The 14,111-nt window shown below is 38.2% G+C and overlaps 1 protein-coding gene across 1 annotated transcript; it reads left to right on the top strand.

Annotated features, from left to right (window-relative positions):
* The first annotated feature begins 2,534 nt into the window (after nucleotides 1-2,534).
* TMEM167A (transmembrane protein 167A) lies at nucleotides 2,535-13,504 on the top strand. The gene is made up of 4 exons (XM_010188601.1): nucleotides 2,535-2,564; nucleotides 4,749-4,858; nucleotides 10,055-10,089; nucleotides 13,434-13,504. Exons 1-4 carry the CDS (start codon nucleotides 2,535-2,537, stop codon nucleotides 13,502-13,504), a joined length of 246 nt encoding a protein of 81 aa, XP_010186903.1.
* Nucleotides 13,505-14,111: the final 607 nt, after the last annotated feature.

The raw sequence follows: 14,111 nt of genomic DNA, 5'->3' as shown, positions 1-14,111 counted from the left end.
TGATAGTACACTCAATTCCCTCATCCAAGCCCCATTTCCCAGTGATCACTAAAAAATTCAGCAATCATCTGAGTGTGCACCCTTCCTTTCAGCACATTGAATTAAGTGCTCTTATAAAGTGCAACAGTTGTTGATAACCAGAATCCTGAGCTGCCTCTTTTTTTTTTTTTCCCCTCAAGTGTAGTAAATTTAATGCTGGCTAAATTGCAGGAGCAACAACATTGTCTATAATCAAGTTGACAGGAGTCGTGCAAATGTTATGGCTCATCAGGGTTCCCTTTCTCAGCCACACAGGAAATCTTTCACTCTAAATCAACACTTTATAAAGTATATTAAGCACTTAATTACCACATACTCCATCCACAAGCTTCTCCTTCCTTCTTGCCCCCAAAAATAAGAACTGTCACATCATCTCCTGCTCCTGTGTTGTAGCCGACTCACCAATGGCGTCTTCCAGAGGCAACTGGAGAACGTTTCTTTCCTTGTAACCCCTTGTTTCGCCCCAGTATCCTCTGAGCTGCCAGCTACACACATTCAGAATGGGAATACATTCAGATGTCTCTAGCTTCTTCTACCATATGTTTGCATGGTGTATTATATGGAATTATTTTTACTAGGATATGTTATGACTAGGGAAATAATATTGAGGCATTTTTTAAGGTCTAATTTTGGGAAGGATTTTAAATGAGCCTTTAGGCATGTAGCTCTGAAAGTTAAAATCCATGATCTTAAACTTCTAAAGACTTATGAAAAAACTTGCTCTCGCATGTTGTTCTGAATGCACTATCTTCATAGCGCTGCAGGTGATGCGGTAGTGCTCCACAAATACCTGGAGACAGCACAGAGGAGAGGAAGAGAGAGAATAACTGTAATTGCTTAAGTTACACAGAGTAACTACTAAGGTGTTTCCACCCTGTCAGAAATGTGCGAAATGCAGATGTAGAAGACCTCAGCACATATAATTAAAGCCACAACTTGCACTGTCTAAAACAAGTATAAATACTAGTGCTGATTCTGTTCTGCATTTGCCATCTAAGTCTTGAGGAAGTTACTTTCTTTTCACCAGCATGTGGACACAGGCTAAAAGTTTCTCCATGTGCTGAAATTGCTTTGTAATAGGAATGAGGCTCACAGGATCTACATTAAAACAGTCAACACATCTGAAAAATTCCAGTTAATTACTTTTGGATCAGAGGAACCTCATTTAACCGGATTGAACTGCAACCCACCTACATTACAACATTTCCTAAATAGTTTGGTATGTGAATGTAGTATTTTTTAAAAGGATTCCGAGTAATACAGGACTCTTGTAGCAGCTTTTAATTACATCAGTTCAGGCATCTGGATGTAAATCGCCCTTTTCTTTAAATTCAGCTGGGTCATAAGAATTACTTCAGGTGTGAAATGTGAAGACATTTAAGAAATAAATTGTAATTTCTAGTTCTAAATTGTAAACATTTTCTAAATATGCATGCATGTCCTTTTAAAGTTGACTATATAGATAAATATGTAAGTTGGAGCACTTTTCACTGGAATGGCATCTGTAATTACAATGATGCCCTACTTTGCATACGTGGAGAAACAAGTGAAGAGCCCAACAAAGCACAATTATATACTGCCCCTGTGGACTGACTGATAACATATTTCATGAGTATACATTTACAGTCCCTGCTTAAGAGGAAGCAAGTGTGCCCTTCTGCAATTTTTGTGTGTTGAAGTACCCGATACCACCAGCTTCCTTGGGAAGCAGCTGCAGGAGAAAGCTTGCAGGAATTCATGGGAACTGAACTGTGGCAGGCACTGCACTATGAGATGTGGAGAGCAGCTGTCCCTCCCGGAGGACTGATCAAATTAATCAGTTGATAGGGAGTATCTGGCTTTGCTGAGAGGCAGCCACTCCTGGATCCGGCCCCATTGCATTCCTAGACCCACAGGATCCAGGAGACACTGCCTCTCGTAGGTGGTAAGAGTTGTCTCTGAGGGGGAATTGAGAGTTTCCTGGTTTCCAAAGTTGGCTAAAGCTTGTGCCTCGTGCAGAGGCAAGAGTCTACTGATAATGATGGGCAGAGTTTTGTCCTTTGTGAATAATCTGTCCATGCTTTTACGACACAGTAGAACAGAAATGATGACTCAGCTAGCTAAGCTCAAATACTAAACTAAACATGATTTAGCATATGCTCAGGAGAAAAACAGGTAGCCTCACCTTGAGGACCTGAGGGCTGGCTTTGGGTGTTGGGTCACCGCTCCACTTGTGTGATGTCCCATCTCTATGTTCCCACTCATTGCAGAAACCTTCCTGCCTGTCAGCTGCTGCATGTAGTTTCCATTTGCTCTTTACTTTTCTCCACTGTCTACCTTCTCTCAGCATCCTAATAATGACATTTTCACTGTTCCCCTTTTTATAAGGCTATTGCCATAAATAATGCCTGAGGAGTGAGAGAGCTGGCTTGGAAATTTTGCTCCTGCAGAAGAATGGCCATGAGAAAGGACTTTTTCAAGCAGAAGTAAAGGGGAGAATAGCACACCCGCTCACAATGGCTAATGCTGCCTTTGTGGACATGCCGGTGAGGATGCTGAAATCTCTCACACAGGCTGCCCAGGCTGAGCTGTTCACTTCGTCCTTAAGCCCCTAAGAAGCACTTAAGCAGTGCTTCTGAATGGGTAGCTCTCCACCCATGGGCGGCCTGTTGGACCCTGTTAAAATAGACACTTAAATAAGTTTGTGTCTAATGCATGTGTTCAGGCTGACAACTGTATGCATGTTCCAGTATTGCTTGATATGATTCATGTAGACTTCTATGTAAGCTAAGGTTATTCTGGGGTTTTTTTTATTACAAGATCTTAGATCTCAGTATTGGAACAGTCATGGATGTTCCAATGGCTTTGCTTCTACTAGAGCTTCTCATTTTTCTCTTAATTTCCTGTTAGTGCCATACTGAACTGAAATACTGTGGTTTTCTTTTATAATTCTCCTTAACTGCTTAGAGAAATTTGGTTATCAGAGCTTCAAAATGTTAGAATTTTGTGATGTAGGAAGAAGTTCACATAGAACAACAGAGATGTGCCTCAGGCTATAGAAATGAGAGCTCTGATATGCTCTGAAGTTGCAGTGAGTTTTGCTTGATGAAGGAAACTGCAATGTAATAACCCTTCATAAGTGCTAAATATTTGTACGTAGTTAAATGCTAATACTCAGCCTTCTGTGTTGAGCACTGCAAAAAATACAAGATATTTAGATGTAAGTTTGTTGAACTCCAGAATGAAAAGTGAATTTCTTATATTTGTTTTGCCTTTTTTTTCAGTTCAGATTAAATAGGATTTGCAAATGAGAGTAGCTGAGCAAAGAGAAAATAAGGCTTTTTGAAGTAAGCAGTTGCCTGCTGTACTACCTGGTGCTGTTAAGTTGACCAAAGCATCATTTGAAACAAGCTGAAACAATAAAACTGCAGCTTGGTGATTCACGCAGCTGGATTATTTTCACATTGTAAGAAGAATCTCAGTCTCAGATTTGGGACTAATTATTAGAAGCTACAAATCTCAATGACTAGTAGGCAAATATTTCTACTAAAAATTCCAGTGAAGCTGTTGGCAAAAAAAATGTTGCTAATACATTGTTTATTGGAGTGGTGATGTGGCACTTGCTGGAAATCGGCATCAGCCATCTTTCTTCCAGATTTTGTTATGGAGTTACAGCAGTCCTTACACGAGTACCTTCACTGCAGCTATAATGTTTATATTTCTGGAAAAGATTGCTTCACATAAGCAATGACAGTTGCTTGTACGATGATGATTAAAGTACATGTTGGCAACACAGGACTCAGACTTTCGTTAATAAAAATATTTGTGAGATGCACTTGTGACATTTTACTGATACTTTAGCAGACAAGTGGGTACTGTAGCCATTTTTGTAGTTCAGGTGCATTTAATACATATTTCTACAAATCCATTTAATTTTGAGTGTAGTGTTCATAAAGCAGTATATTCACAGCAGTTATTCTTTATCTTGGCTGACAGTAGTTTAGTTGTCAAATACTCTTCACCTCCACCTTCAAGCCACCATAGTATTCTATTGATGCAAACCGCAGTTCCACTTAGTCTTGGCTGAGAGGGAACATCTGTTTTCTGTAACTCTTAGCTTGCTGCTAATGGGTTTCCACAGACTGGCTTTGAAGCAGGTGCCTGGGAGCAAAACTGCATGGTTACCATTTTGCTTGCTATTTCTTTATCCTTCTTGGGATGGACTGAGAAGGAAAAAACTCATTACAGAATCACAGAATCACAGAACGTTAGGGATTGGAAGGGACCTCAAAAGATCATCCAGTCCAATCCCCCTGCTGGAGCAGGAACACCTAGATGAGGTTACACAGGAAGGCGTCCAGGTGGGTTTTGAACGTCTCCAGAGAAGGAGACTCCACAACCTCTCTGGGCAGTCTGTTCCAGGGCTCTGTTACCCTCACTGAGAAGAAGTTTCTTCTCAAATTTAAGTGGAACCTCCTGTGTTCCAGCTTGTGTCCGTTACCCCTTGTCTTATCATTGTTTGTCACCGAGAAGAGCCTGGCTCCATCCATTCTTCCACCATTGTGTGTAACGGGCTGTTAAAAGAGTTTCTGTCTCACTGGCATTGCAGGTTTCATTTTTTTATTTTAATGGTTATTGTCTAGGGGATTGTTTATTTTCTCCAGCGTATGCAATGTGGGAAGTTTTGTGCTACAGGATTGTAATTTTTCTTTTCTGATTTTCTTCCGTAGTCTGCCATCTTCAACTTTCAGAGTCTCCTGACGGTAATCTTGCTGCTCATATGTACCTGTGCCTATATCAGATCCTTGGCTCCCAGCTTACTGGACAAAAATAAAACTGGGTATGTAGTCTGATCATTTTAAAAATATGCAAGCTGTTTTGTTTTAGCTACAATGTTTTACTCTTAGTATCTTCTAATGATATAACACAAATCCTATTTCGAAAAATTTCTTCTTTAAAGAGAAAAATCTTCATTTTATACCTTACAATAGAAGGCAATAGTGTATTTGCAAATACTGTTGCAATTTTTTAGTAAGAATTTGTTAACTAACAAAGCCAGCTAATACTGCTTTATTTTTTTCTAGGCTTGCAACTTTCTCATTAGATGCTTATTAAAGATACAGACATGAATGGCAGAAAGAGAACATTTTTCTACATGCAGCTATTGCTGTAATAATTGATTTTGTATTCTTAAGGCTGGATAAAAAGACATTAACAGCAGGAGTCTTTCTGTTTATTTTCAAAATAGGTGTTTTGGAAGTATGAGTCTGAAGCACAGCTTCAACAATAGTTTGTAACTAAAATAATTAGTTAATGTGCTTAATGTTGCAGGGCCAATACTGCTGCAAAACAGCTTATCGCTACCCTACTCAACAGCGCAGTTTTTGGAGTGGTGGGAATGTGGACAGCCACAGAGCCAAATCTGTGCCTCACTTATGCAGTTAATACCCATTCACCTTCTGGCTCACCAGTTTTCTTTGTGCTACAAAGAATACGACTTGATGTGGGGTGCAATCAGCAGTATGCAGAACTGTGATTTAAATGCAGTGGTTTTAAAGGAACGATTGGGCAATTTTCACCTAGAAAACACTCAGGCTGTCCGTAGTATTTCAGTAATACTGTCATCTAAGGTTAATGTGAAGGAGATAATGTTTCTAGAAGTAGGAGGTAATTCTTGCTGGTAATGTTCTATCTGGAAAAAACAGACAGGCTTTTGGGCACTGGGTGTTTAACTTGTCCAGTTTTTCCATTACATCATTTTCTGTTGAAGAAAATTTTTTTCCCTTCTGCATTTAATTTTCAGAAAAAGTGTCAAGTTTTAAGTAGACTCTTGTCACTCAGAACTTTGAGAGTTTGTCTTCTGAACACCTTTGTTGTAGTTAACTTCTGAAATTGCTGTTTTATCAAACAAGTTTTCTTTTAGCCATGTAAGATACCCAGAGTATGCTGTCTCTTTTATTTCGTATTTGAAGTTCTAACATGAAGATGCTTGTGTCCTTTCATATGGGATTGTGAGGTTGCCACTGACATGAGAGATTTCTTCTGATAAAAGTAGTGAAGGAAAGAAAGGATGACTTCATGAAGGATTGGGCAGGGGGGGGCAAGGGGAATTTGGGCATCTGCTAGTGAAAGATAACACAATAGTCAATGAGGTACACACAGTAAGAGGTAAGAATATTTATTTTACTGATTAAAATTTTAGTGCTGTTCTTGGCAAGGAATATTTCCTTTAATCTGGAGCTACTCTGTTTATTCTTGAGGCAAATCTGTCTGGAGCACAATAGGACTCTCTTCATAAAATGTTTTCAAAGGGTGCTGACACAGTGGAAGAGTTGGGCGTTTGATCTGTAGGTTTGTATTTATATAGATGTTGGACATACTATTTTATTTTTGTTTTACATATATATCTATGTGTACTGCTTTGTACTGGAGAATAAAAGACTGGCCTGGGAGCAATGAAATTTGTTTCCTGAATGGTAGATGTTTACATGGAGCTCATGCTGCTAAAATCCTGTCCCTCTTCACTGACATATTCTATGCTCAAATGGAAGTGTCTAGACATACTGGATAAAACAAATTCTAGCGATATTTCATTTTACCACAGAGATTATCTTACTTCATTATTCTTGCTCCAAATTAATAGCATAAAAAAGTAGCAATCAAATATTAAAGTGACAGAAGACTTGTTGATAGTTTTTGACGGTATTTCTGAGTGGTAACTTTGGTAAAGATTTAAATCTGTTGATAGTAAGTAAAGAAACATGTTTCTGTCGGTTGAGAGAGACTGTATTGCAAAGTGATGTCACCCATCCTCACAACACTGTATTTCATGCCATTGACTTCTGCCAAAATATGTCTTTTCCTACCAAGCCAAACCATTTTAAACCTTCATTTTCCCTGATGTGACTTGAGTATTTCCATGTGCTTTGTCCTCAGCAATAGCATTTAAGGTTGGGAACACAAGTGGAGATTTACTGTTTAATGCTAACTAGAGGAGAATGCATACCACAACATAATTCTCTCCTCCCTGCTAACCAGAAAGATGTGTTAATTTACGTGCAGCAGAGATTTCCTTTGGTTTGTCATGAGCATTGCAGTGGATTGTCTCTCACACTCCCTGCTGCAGTGGCAGAGGTGTTGTCCTGGTAAATGCATGGCAGCTGCGTTTTGCAGCATGCCTCACCTAGCAGCCCCACTAACCCTTTCTTGTCTTGCTGGGTTCCTTTTTTTTTTACTTTTTGTTCTCCAGATAACAAACACCACTTTCATAATCAGTGCTTTTAACATTAACACTGAAAGGCAGGCATATGCCTTTGCCATATTTGACTGGTGACTGCAAGAAAATGGCAGTTATGTGAGCCAGACTGACACATTCCACCTGCATGAAAACAAGGATGAGGATGAACATGAGGAGAGAGTAAGAAGCACTGCAAATACTTTAGCAATGCTTCAGGAGGAGTTGTTTTGGAGCAGATTCATCCAAGGCAGCATCATTTCACTAATAAGAAAACAGGTTTTGACTGAAGAGATGCATGTTGTGGGCCAGAGATAAACAGTAATGGAAAAATTCAGGAGAGCAGAACGCCTGTACAGGCTTTTCTTCCAAGGTGAGCTCCCCAGTTGATCCAGAGGCTGTGATTATAGCTGTTTAGAAGGTCCAGATTTCAATTTGCTTTTGCTCAGCAGCAAACTATGTGGACAAACAAATGTACTGAGCTGTTCCAATAGCAGCGCAAGCCTCTTAAAAAGGTACTGGTGTCATCTGTTGGAAGGCTTGTCAGTCCTCGCGTCAGTGGTGACTTTTAGGCTCATAAATTGTTACTGCAGAAAGGGTATCTGATGAAACCTGTATTCTAACTATTTCTCCCACATCAGAGAGGAAAGTTTGTATTTTCACCAAGAAGCGAGTTTTTAGGGTTAGGAATAATGTACAGTACTTCAGTTGTAACTTTACATTGTTACACACAGTTGAAAAAACCCTGAGAAGGCAAAGAAATACCCTTGCTGAGATTGTGAGGCAAATTAAGCAGATCTATAGATGGCGTGAAGGAATTAATATTCTTTTTCCCAGGTAAGATTCTTCAAGTATGCTTATGAAAAGGACAGTAATGTTTTATTTCCCTGAGGCAATTTTATTTGTCCAGGCAAGTTTTTGAGAGATGGCAACATAAGATGCTGAACTGTGGAAGTTTTTGTGTTGATTTTGTAGCATGCAATCTGTAAATCTTAATTTTACACATCATAGCAACAGCTTTGAGAGTCTTAAGCGCCATCCACACAATACTACCTCCAAAAAGGTGCATAGGTGTCTTCAGCTAATTTTACGGTATGACCTTTTAGCCTGGAAAAGTGTGGTGGTCAACATGCAAGGATTATTACTTCTGCTTGTGGAGCTATATAAAAGCAGAAAAAAAAACAACTTTGACTACACAGAAATACTTTTGGCTTGAGGTAAAATGATCTAAAGCACAAATGAAAAAACCTATTTTCTAAAAATGAAAATGCTGGAATGCTGTTCACAATAAATTGGTCAGCAAGAGGTACATTGGTCAAAAGGCATTTCTTTTTGACTTTGAAAACCTCAGTCACTTGCTCCCTCTTGAAACGCTTGGTTCTCACCTGCCCAAAACCAGACTTTTATTTCAGGAATAAAGAGGAGGCAAAATGAGAAGAGAGAGAGATGCTGAAGTAAGCTAAGATCATAAATGAAGCCATATAGTATGAAGCAACACAGAAATTCTTTTTTCAAAAAGTGCAGGATATGTTGAGTGCTGAAGCATGCAGGAGCAAGTGGCCCAAAACTACCTGTCCGCATTTAAGTAGAAAAAAATAAGCAATTGCTAGAGCCCAAGAAAGGAGGAAGGCAGATAATAAAACCATTGTGGGTATCGGTTTAGAGCACTGTGGGCAAGCACTTGGAGAACTGCCATCACAGCAGGTAGTAGATACAACCCTACAAATAATGTAGACTGAAGTTACTGCTGATAAACACATCAGGAGAAAGAGGAAAAATAATTAGGGTTTTTTTAGTCCATAAATTTATATTATAGACAATATAGTCAAATCCAGATGTTTTTACTGCATTGCAGCCAGTCATACTATGAAGGAAACCTTCCTGTTGGCACGCTTTCAACACAGTTTTGACCAACATTTGAAAGGCTAAAAGCTTACTTCTTGTTCAAGATGCTTCAGTATTTCTTCCCCTCTTCCTCCTCAGATTCCAATGCAATCCCTGCTCTTGTTCCTCTTAAGCAGTCTGTTACACATAGAATTATAAACTTGTGGCATACGTGCTTGTCCATAGCGTTGTGTGTACTCTGAATAGTTGAATCCTGCTTTTCTCCTTTGTTGTTTTACCTGTGAGAATTAGTATCCTGGACAAGCAGCATCAGAGAGATGTGAGCAAGGTAAACCTTGGTAAAAGAGTGAAAACAAACCTGAAGAATTGTTCTGTTATTTATTTCAATGCAAGTATTCTGTATCAGATTAAACCTATGTGTGTGCTCTGCAAGACAAGGCATTTCTATGTAGTATTGTTAAGGGAAATACAAAAGAGAGACTACAAAGCATGAAATTTAAAGTACTCGGGTTTATCATCTCTCATACCTGCAGGAAAACTTGCTTCAGAGTCTTAACATAAAAAGTTTCCCATATCTAATGACGTGGAGGCCTGTTGGTATTTCCTATTCCAGTAGTTTCTTAGTTACATTTATTTTCTTTACATCATTTTCTGTCTGGGGTACTTTAATGTAGAATGTAGAATTCTGCTGAAATCTTTAGATTTGGAACACAGACTGAATACATGCATCTTTGTTTTTCTTGCATTCAAAAATCCTTGCTAGACTTAGAACTTTGCAATTTGTTTTGTTTGCCTGTACCCCTCTGTGCAGGTATCTGGTGTTTTCTGACATCAAGAAGAGTGTCAAGTTTACAAACTATGGTTTATTTGGATTATTTTAGCATAGAAGAAAGAAAATCAGTTACTTAAATAATTTTATTAAACCAAGAGTCTAATGATTTTTTTTAATCTTTACAGACTATTGGGAATATTCTGGAAATGCGCCAGGATTGGTAATTCTTTTACTTTGAAATCTTTAAGACCGTTGCTTTTTCTAGACTATGCATTATTTATTAGGATAACGTTTCCATGTAGAAGTGAAACCTGTAGTCATACGTCACCTTAAAAAATGCAGGGTTTAGCTCCATGAAATATAGCGAGGGTAGGGGGGAGTGGGGTATGACTGTCTCGTTTGGCATCATGGAAGCCTGCATTTTTTAATGTTCGTTCATATATATGGTGTTATAGTTGCAAAAATCTTCTGCACTATTTACTATGTGAAATACCCAAGGGCTTATTTCTTATTAATATACAAAGAAATCAGTGATTCCTTATAAAGTGCTGTCAATTTGAAGTTCCAATGAACTACTGACAAAAGCCAGGTATTTACCTTATAGTAATAAAACAACATGGAATTCATAATGCAGTAAGGTTCTGTTTAATCACAAATGTCTTTTTTCTCTCCTTTCTTTAGTTGGCTTCTGTGCATTTTTTAATTAGGCAAAGCTTTTGGTGTCAAGTGGCATCTATCTGGTTGTAGACATTTTCCCATAACATTGATGTTTATGTTTATTTTAATCCTTATTGTGAATAATTTTGAGAAGTAAATGGGAATATGCAACCATTGTTCAGTCTTAGTATTAAGGTATATCTGAGACTTTTTAAAAATTACAAATCCATCTTAAAAACAGTGTTCTTCAAATTGCATTGATAATGCATAGGACAAATATTGCAGTTGTAATTCTAGATCTTCCTACTTGTCATTGAAGCTAAAGGAAAAATGTGTGGTTCCCTTTTCTGCATTCTCAGACTTTGAAAGGGACATGGCATACATCTTTCAATATGTCAAAAAGCATTGACGCAAAAAATAGGTTTTCGTGAAGACCTGTTGTTAAAATGATTGCGGGTATTGTCCTATTTAGATAATAGACATAACAGAGCCAATTTTAGTATTATAATTGAAAGATATTGGCAAGGTGACAGCTGTCAGAAATTAATTTTGAGCTATACTTGTAAAAGCAAATGTAAAAGAGTTTGCATTAAGGTTTGTTCAAGGTAAAAGAGAACACCTTACCTTACCATCTTCTTCTTAGTTAAGTGCAAGCGTATTTTTTTTTCTACTAGCTATGCATAGCAAACAGTTTTAGAAACAATTTTAAAGAGTACACAAGAGATTTTATGAGGTTCCTGCCAACTTGATAAAGTTAAAAACTGCAGTCATCTGGAATATTTTGCTTTTCCTTCATGTAGTAACATTAACGTTTGCATTTGCTGCATCCAAGGTAATGCATGCACTCTTGTGCCCCATAATGAACTGCTTAATTTTCTCTTTTACATGTAAAACGCTAATTTCTTTTCAATTTACATCTCACGTGGTCCAATTTGACTTTCTTTTAGACTGACGGATGAGGAGGTAGCATCTTAACATTGCTTCTGTACATTTCCTTGCATAATATTTCCATATCCTAAGTATAGGAAATGGGCTTTGAAGATGATTCCTATGATTTTATTTGTATTAATCACAAATGCATATAGAAAGTGTAGGCTTTTACAAATGAAAATGCCTGCTGGCTTCCTTTACATTTAACTTGCCCAGTATGTTTAAACAACCTTTTCACATGCACGTAAGATTTTAATAAGCAGCAAGTGGTTATGTATTTACAAAGTTGTGCAAAATTGTTTAATCTTGCCACATGGTGATTTTTCTTTTAAGAAAATTAGGAGCAGAAGAGTATAACCCATATGAAAATTGTAATACGCTAAACTGTAGGAGGTGGACTTCCTCAAAAATTTGTTTTAAACAGATGTGAAACTGCAGACATTAGTTCATTTGGTTATTTGAAGTTTAATTAAATATATGCCAGATCATGACAACATCTGATAATGTCACTGTGGCAAGCACTCCTGCTTATGGGAGGTGTCACTACAAGTATTTTATTTTCCTTTTGCTGTGGAAAATTTGTCCCTCCTATATTTGGAGGTCCTGCTGGTAAAAGAGACTTTTTTTTCTGAGGATTACACCTTTATGTTAGACTTGGGAGCTTTGGCAATTTTTGTTCTTCAGTGTTTCTCTGAAAACTGGATCTCAGAAAAGATAGTTTGTAGTAAGAGAAAAGATGTCGCACAGCAAAAGGAAGTTGAACTTTGTTTAAAGTAAACAGCTCCAGCCCTGTCTTTATGGCTCTGAATGCTTGAAAGAAGTAATCTTTTAAAAGTCATTTTTATGTGTGTTGGCACTTCCTGACAGTTTGTAGACTGGAAGTATCATCCAGTGTAGAGGACCCTCCCTTCCAGAGAGAAGTCAGTGGATTCATGAGGAGTAATGCTTAAGTGAAAGGGTAAAAACACCTGATTAAATTAAAATTAAATGGAGGGAGTGCTCATGTAAATAAGTAGCAGTCTGATTAACATTACAGATAGTCTGATTGTGTTGAGTTCCTCATCTAAGATTGATTGTTTTCATAGCTTACTTGGTGAAAAAGAGACCCCTGCATTTTGTTCTGAGCCGGAAGGGTGGGAATAGATCTTTCTCAATTGCCTTTGCCACCAAATATAAGTCTGTTAATGGAGTAAACTTAACTTTCATCCATGGTCTGCCCTGGAAACCTGTAACACTAATTTGAAAGAGTCAGAAATAGAGGTGTCTGTGTAACTTCTGTAATCTGTCAGCTGTTTTTATCACTAACTTGAAAATCTGTGGACCAGACCCTCTCCACATGCTCACAATGTTATGCCTCTCTAGCAAAGAAAAAAAAACAGGCATCTGGCCATGTCTGTGCTGCTGTAAGCTCCTCAGGCAGTTAACTGGCTCCTACGTGATACCACGCATAAAAGATGCACGCTGCATATAGTAGCTGTCGTGGCCAGACAGCATGGAGGGATGCCTCTCCTCAGCTGACACGAAGCAGCTTTTGAGCAGCAATAGCCCTTAGCCAGAACCATCAGCAAAGGATTTGGTGTCTTGATCAGCTTTTCTGTGCCTGCCTTCAGACTCTCTTTGGCACATAGCAGCAACTTAGATAGATGGATAGATAGACAGACAGACAGACAGACGTTTTCCTGAAAAATGCACTTCAGAAAAGGTGGTTGATAGTAAGATAGAAGTCCTTGCATTGACCTTTGCTTAAACTCTGTCTATGTAGCAATATATCCCATCCTACATCTTAGTTTTCCCACTCCCATGCATGCTCTTTCTCCGTACATAACTATAGTAGCAATAGCATTACTCCGGCTAGAAATGTTGAATATTAGTTTCCATATGCAATGGGATAATTACAGTGATAGGTTAGGGGCAGCCTACATCTGTATAGTCATGCCTGAATTTTTGTTTGATTTGTTTTTTTTCCCGTCCTCTCAGGTGAACGGAAGAGCCCCTATGTGGCTGTGTGCTGTGTTGTGATGGCTTTCAGCATTCTGTTCGTACAGTAACAACTGCACAGTGTTCCCTATTCAAGCAGCAAAGCACAGGAGAACTTCTGGCAGGAAAAGATGGGAAAGTGTCATCAAGTCTCCCCTCGCCCATTGGATCACCTGTCTCTAAGTAGACATCCCCTCTCCATCAGACAGACCATCATGTACAGTATCAGTGATTGTAATGTAACTAGCTCCAGGTGACTTGTATTTACTAGTGTCACATCAGTACTGTCACTCCTGATGTAACTCTTGAAAGGGTGTCTGTTGTATATCTGAGTTTCAGGGAAACTTTTTTTACACTCTGCGCTTGAAAAGGCTTTTAATGTGTTTGTTTGATACACCTATTTAATGAAACTTAATAAATCTAGCAATAGCAGCAAGACCACTCATACAAGAATAAAGAACATTGTGATTCTAGGATATGTTTAGGAAGTATTTTCAGGTTTTACTGTCTGAACAATTTCTGTCATTTTGTGATAGCTATACTTGCGTACTAAAAATGTGACCTCTGGCTAAGTTACATTCAGCTTTTGTTTTCTGAAGTTGTAATTGTTCATATAATCTATCAGTATTTTTATTCTTAAGATAAGATAGGGATAAAGGCAGGAACCATAATTTTAGT

Source organism: Mesitornis unicolor, unplaced genomic scaffold (genome assembly GCF_000695765.1).
Source record: "Mesitornis unicolor isolate BGI_N332 unplaced genomic scaffold, ASM69576v1 scaffold52507, whole genome shotgun sequence".
NCBI lineage: Eukaryota > Metazoa > Chordata > Aves > Mesitornithiformes > Mesitornithidae > Mesitornis > Mesitornis unicolor.
The sequence above is the reverse complement of the archived record's forward strand: the minus strand, read 5'-3'. Positions and strand labels throughout refer to the sequence as shown.

What these genes read in the sequence shown, in the direction of transcription:
- TMEM167A (XM_010188601.1), top strand. Translation starts at nt 2,535, where the DNA reads ATGGCTAATGCTGCCTTTGTGGACATGCCG. An exon ending in CTGCCTTTGTGGACATGCCG is followed by an intron (nt 2,565 to 4,748) that starts GTGAGGATGCTG and finishes TTTCTTCCGTAG; the next exon opens with TCTGCCATCTTCAACTTTCA. An exon ending in CTGGAAATGCGCCAGGATTG is followed by an intron (nt 10,090 to 13,433) that starts GTAATTCTTTTA and finishes CCGTCCTCTCAG; the next exon opens with GTGAACGGAAGAGCCCCTAT.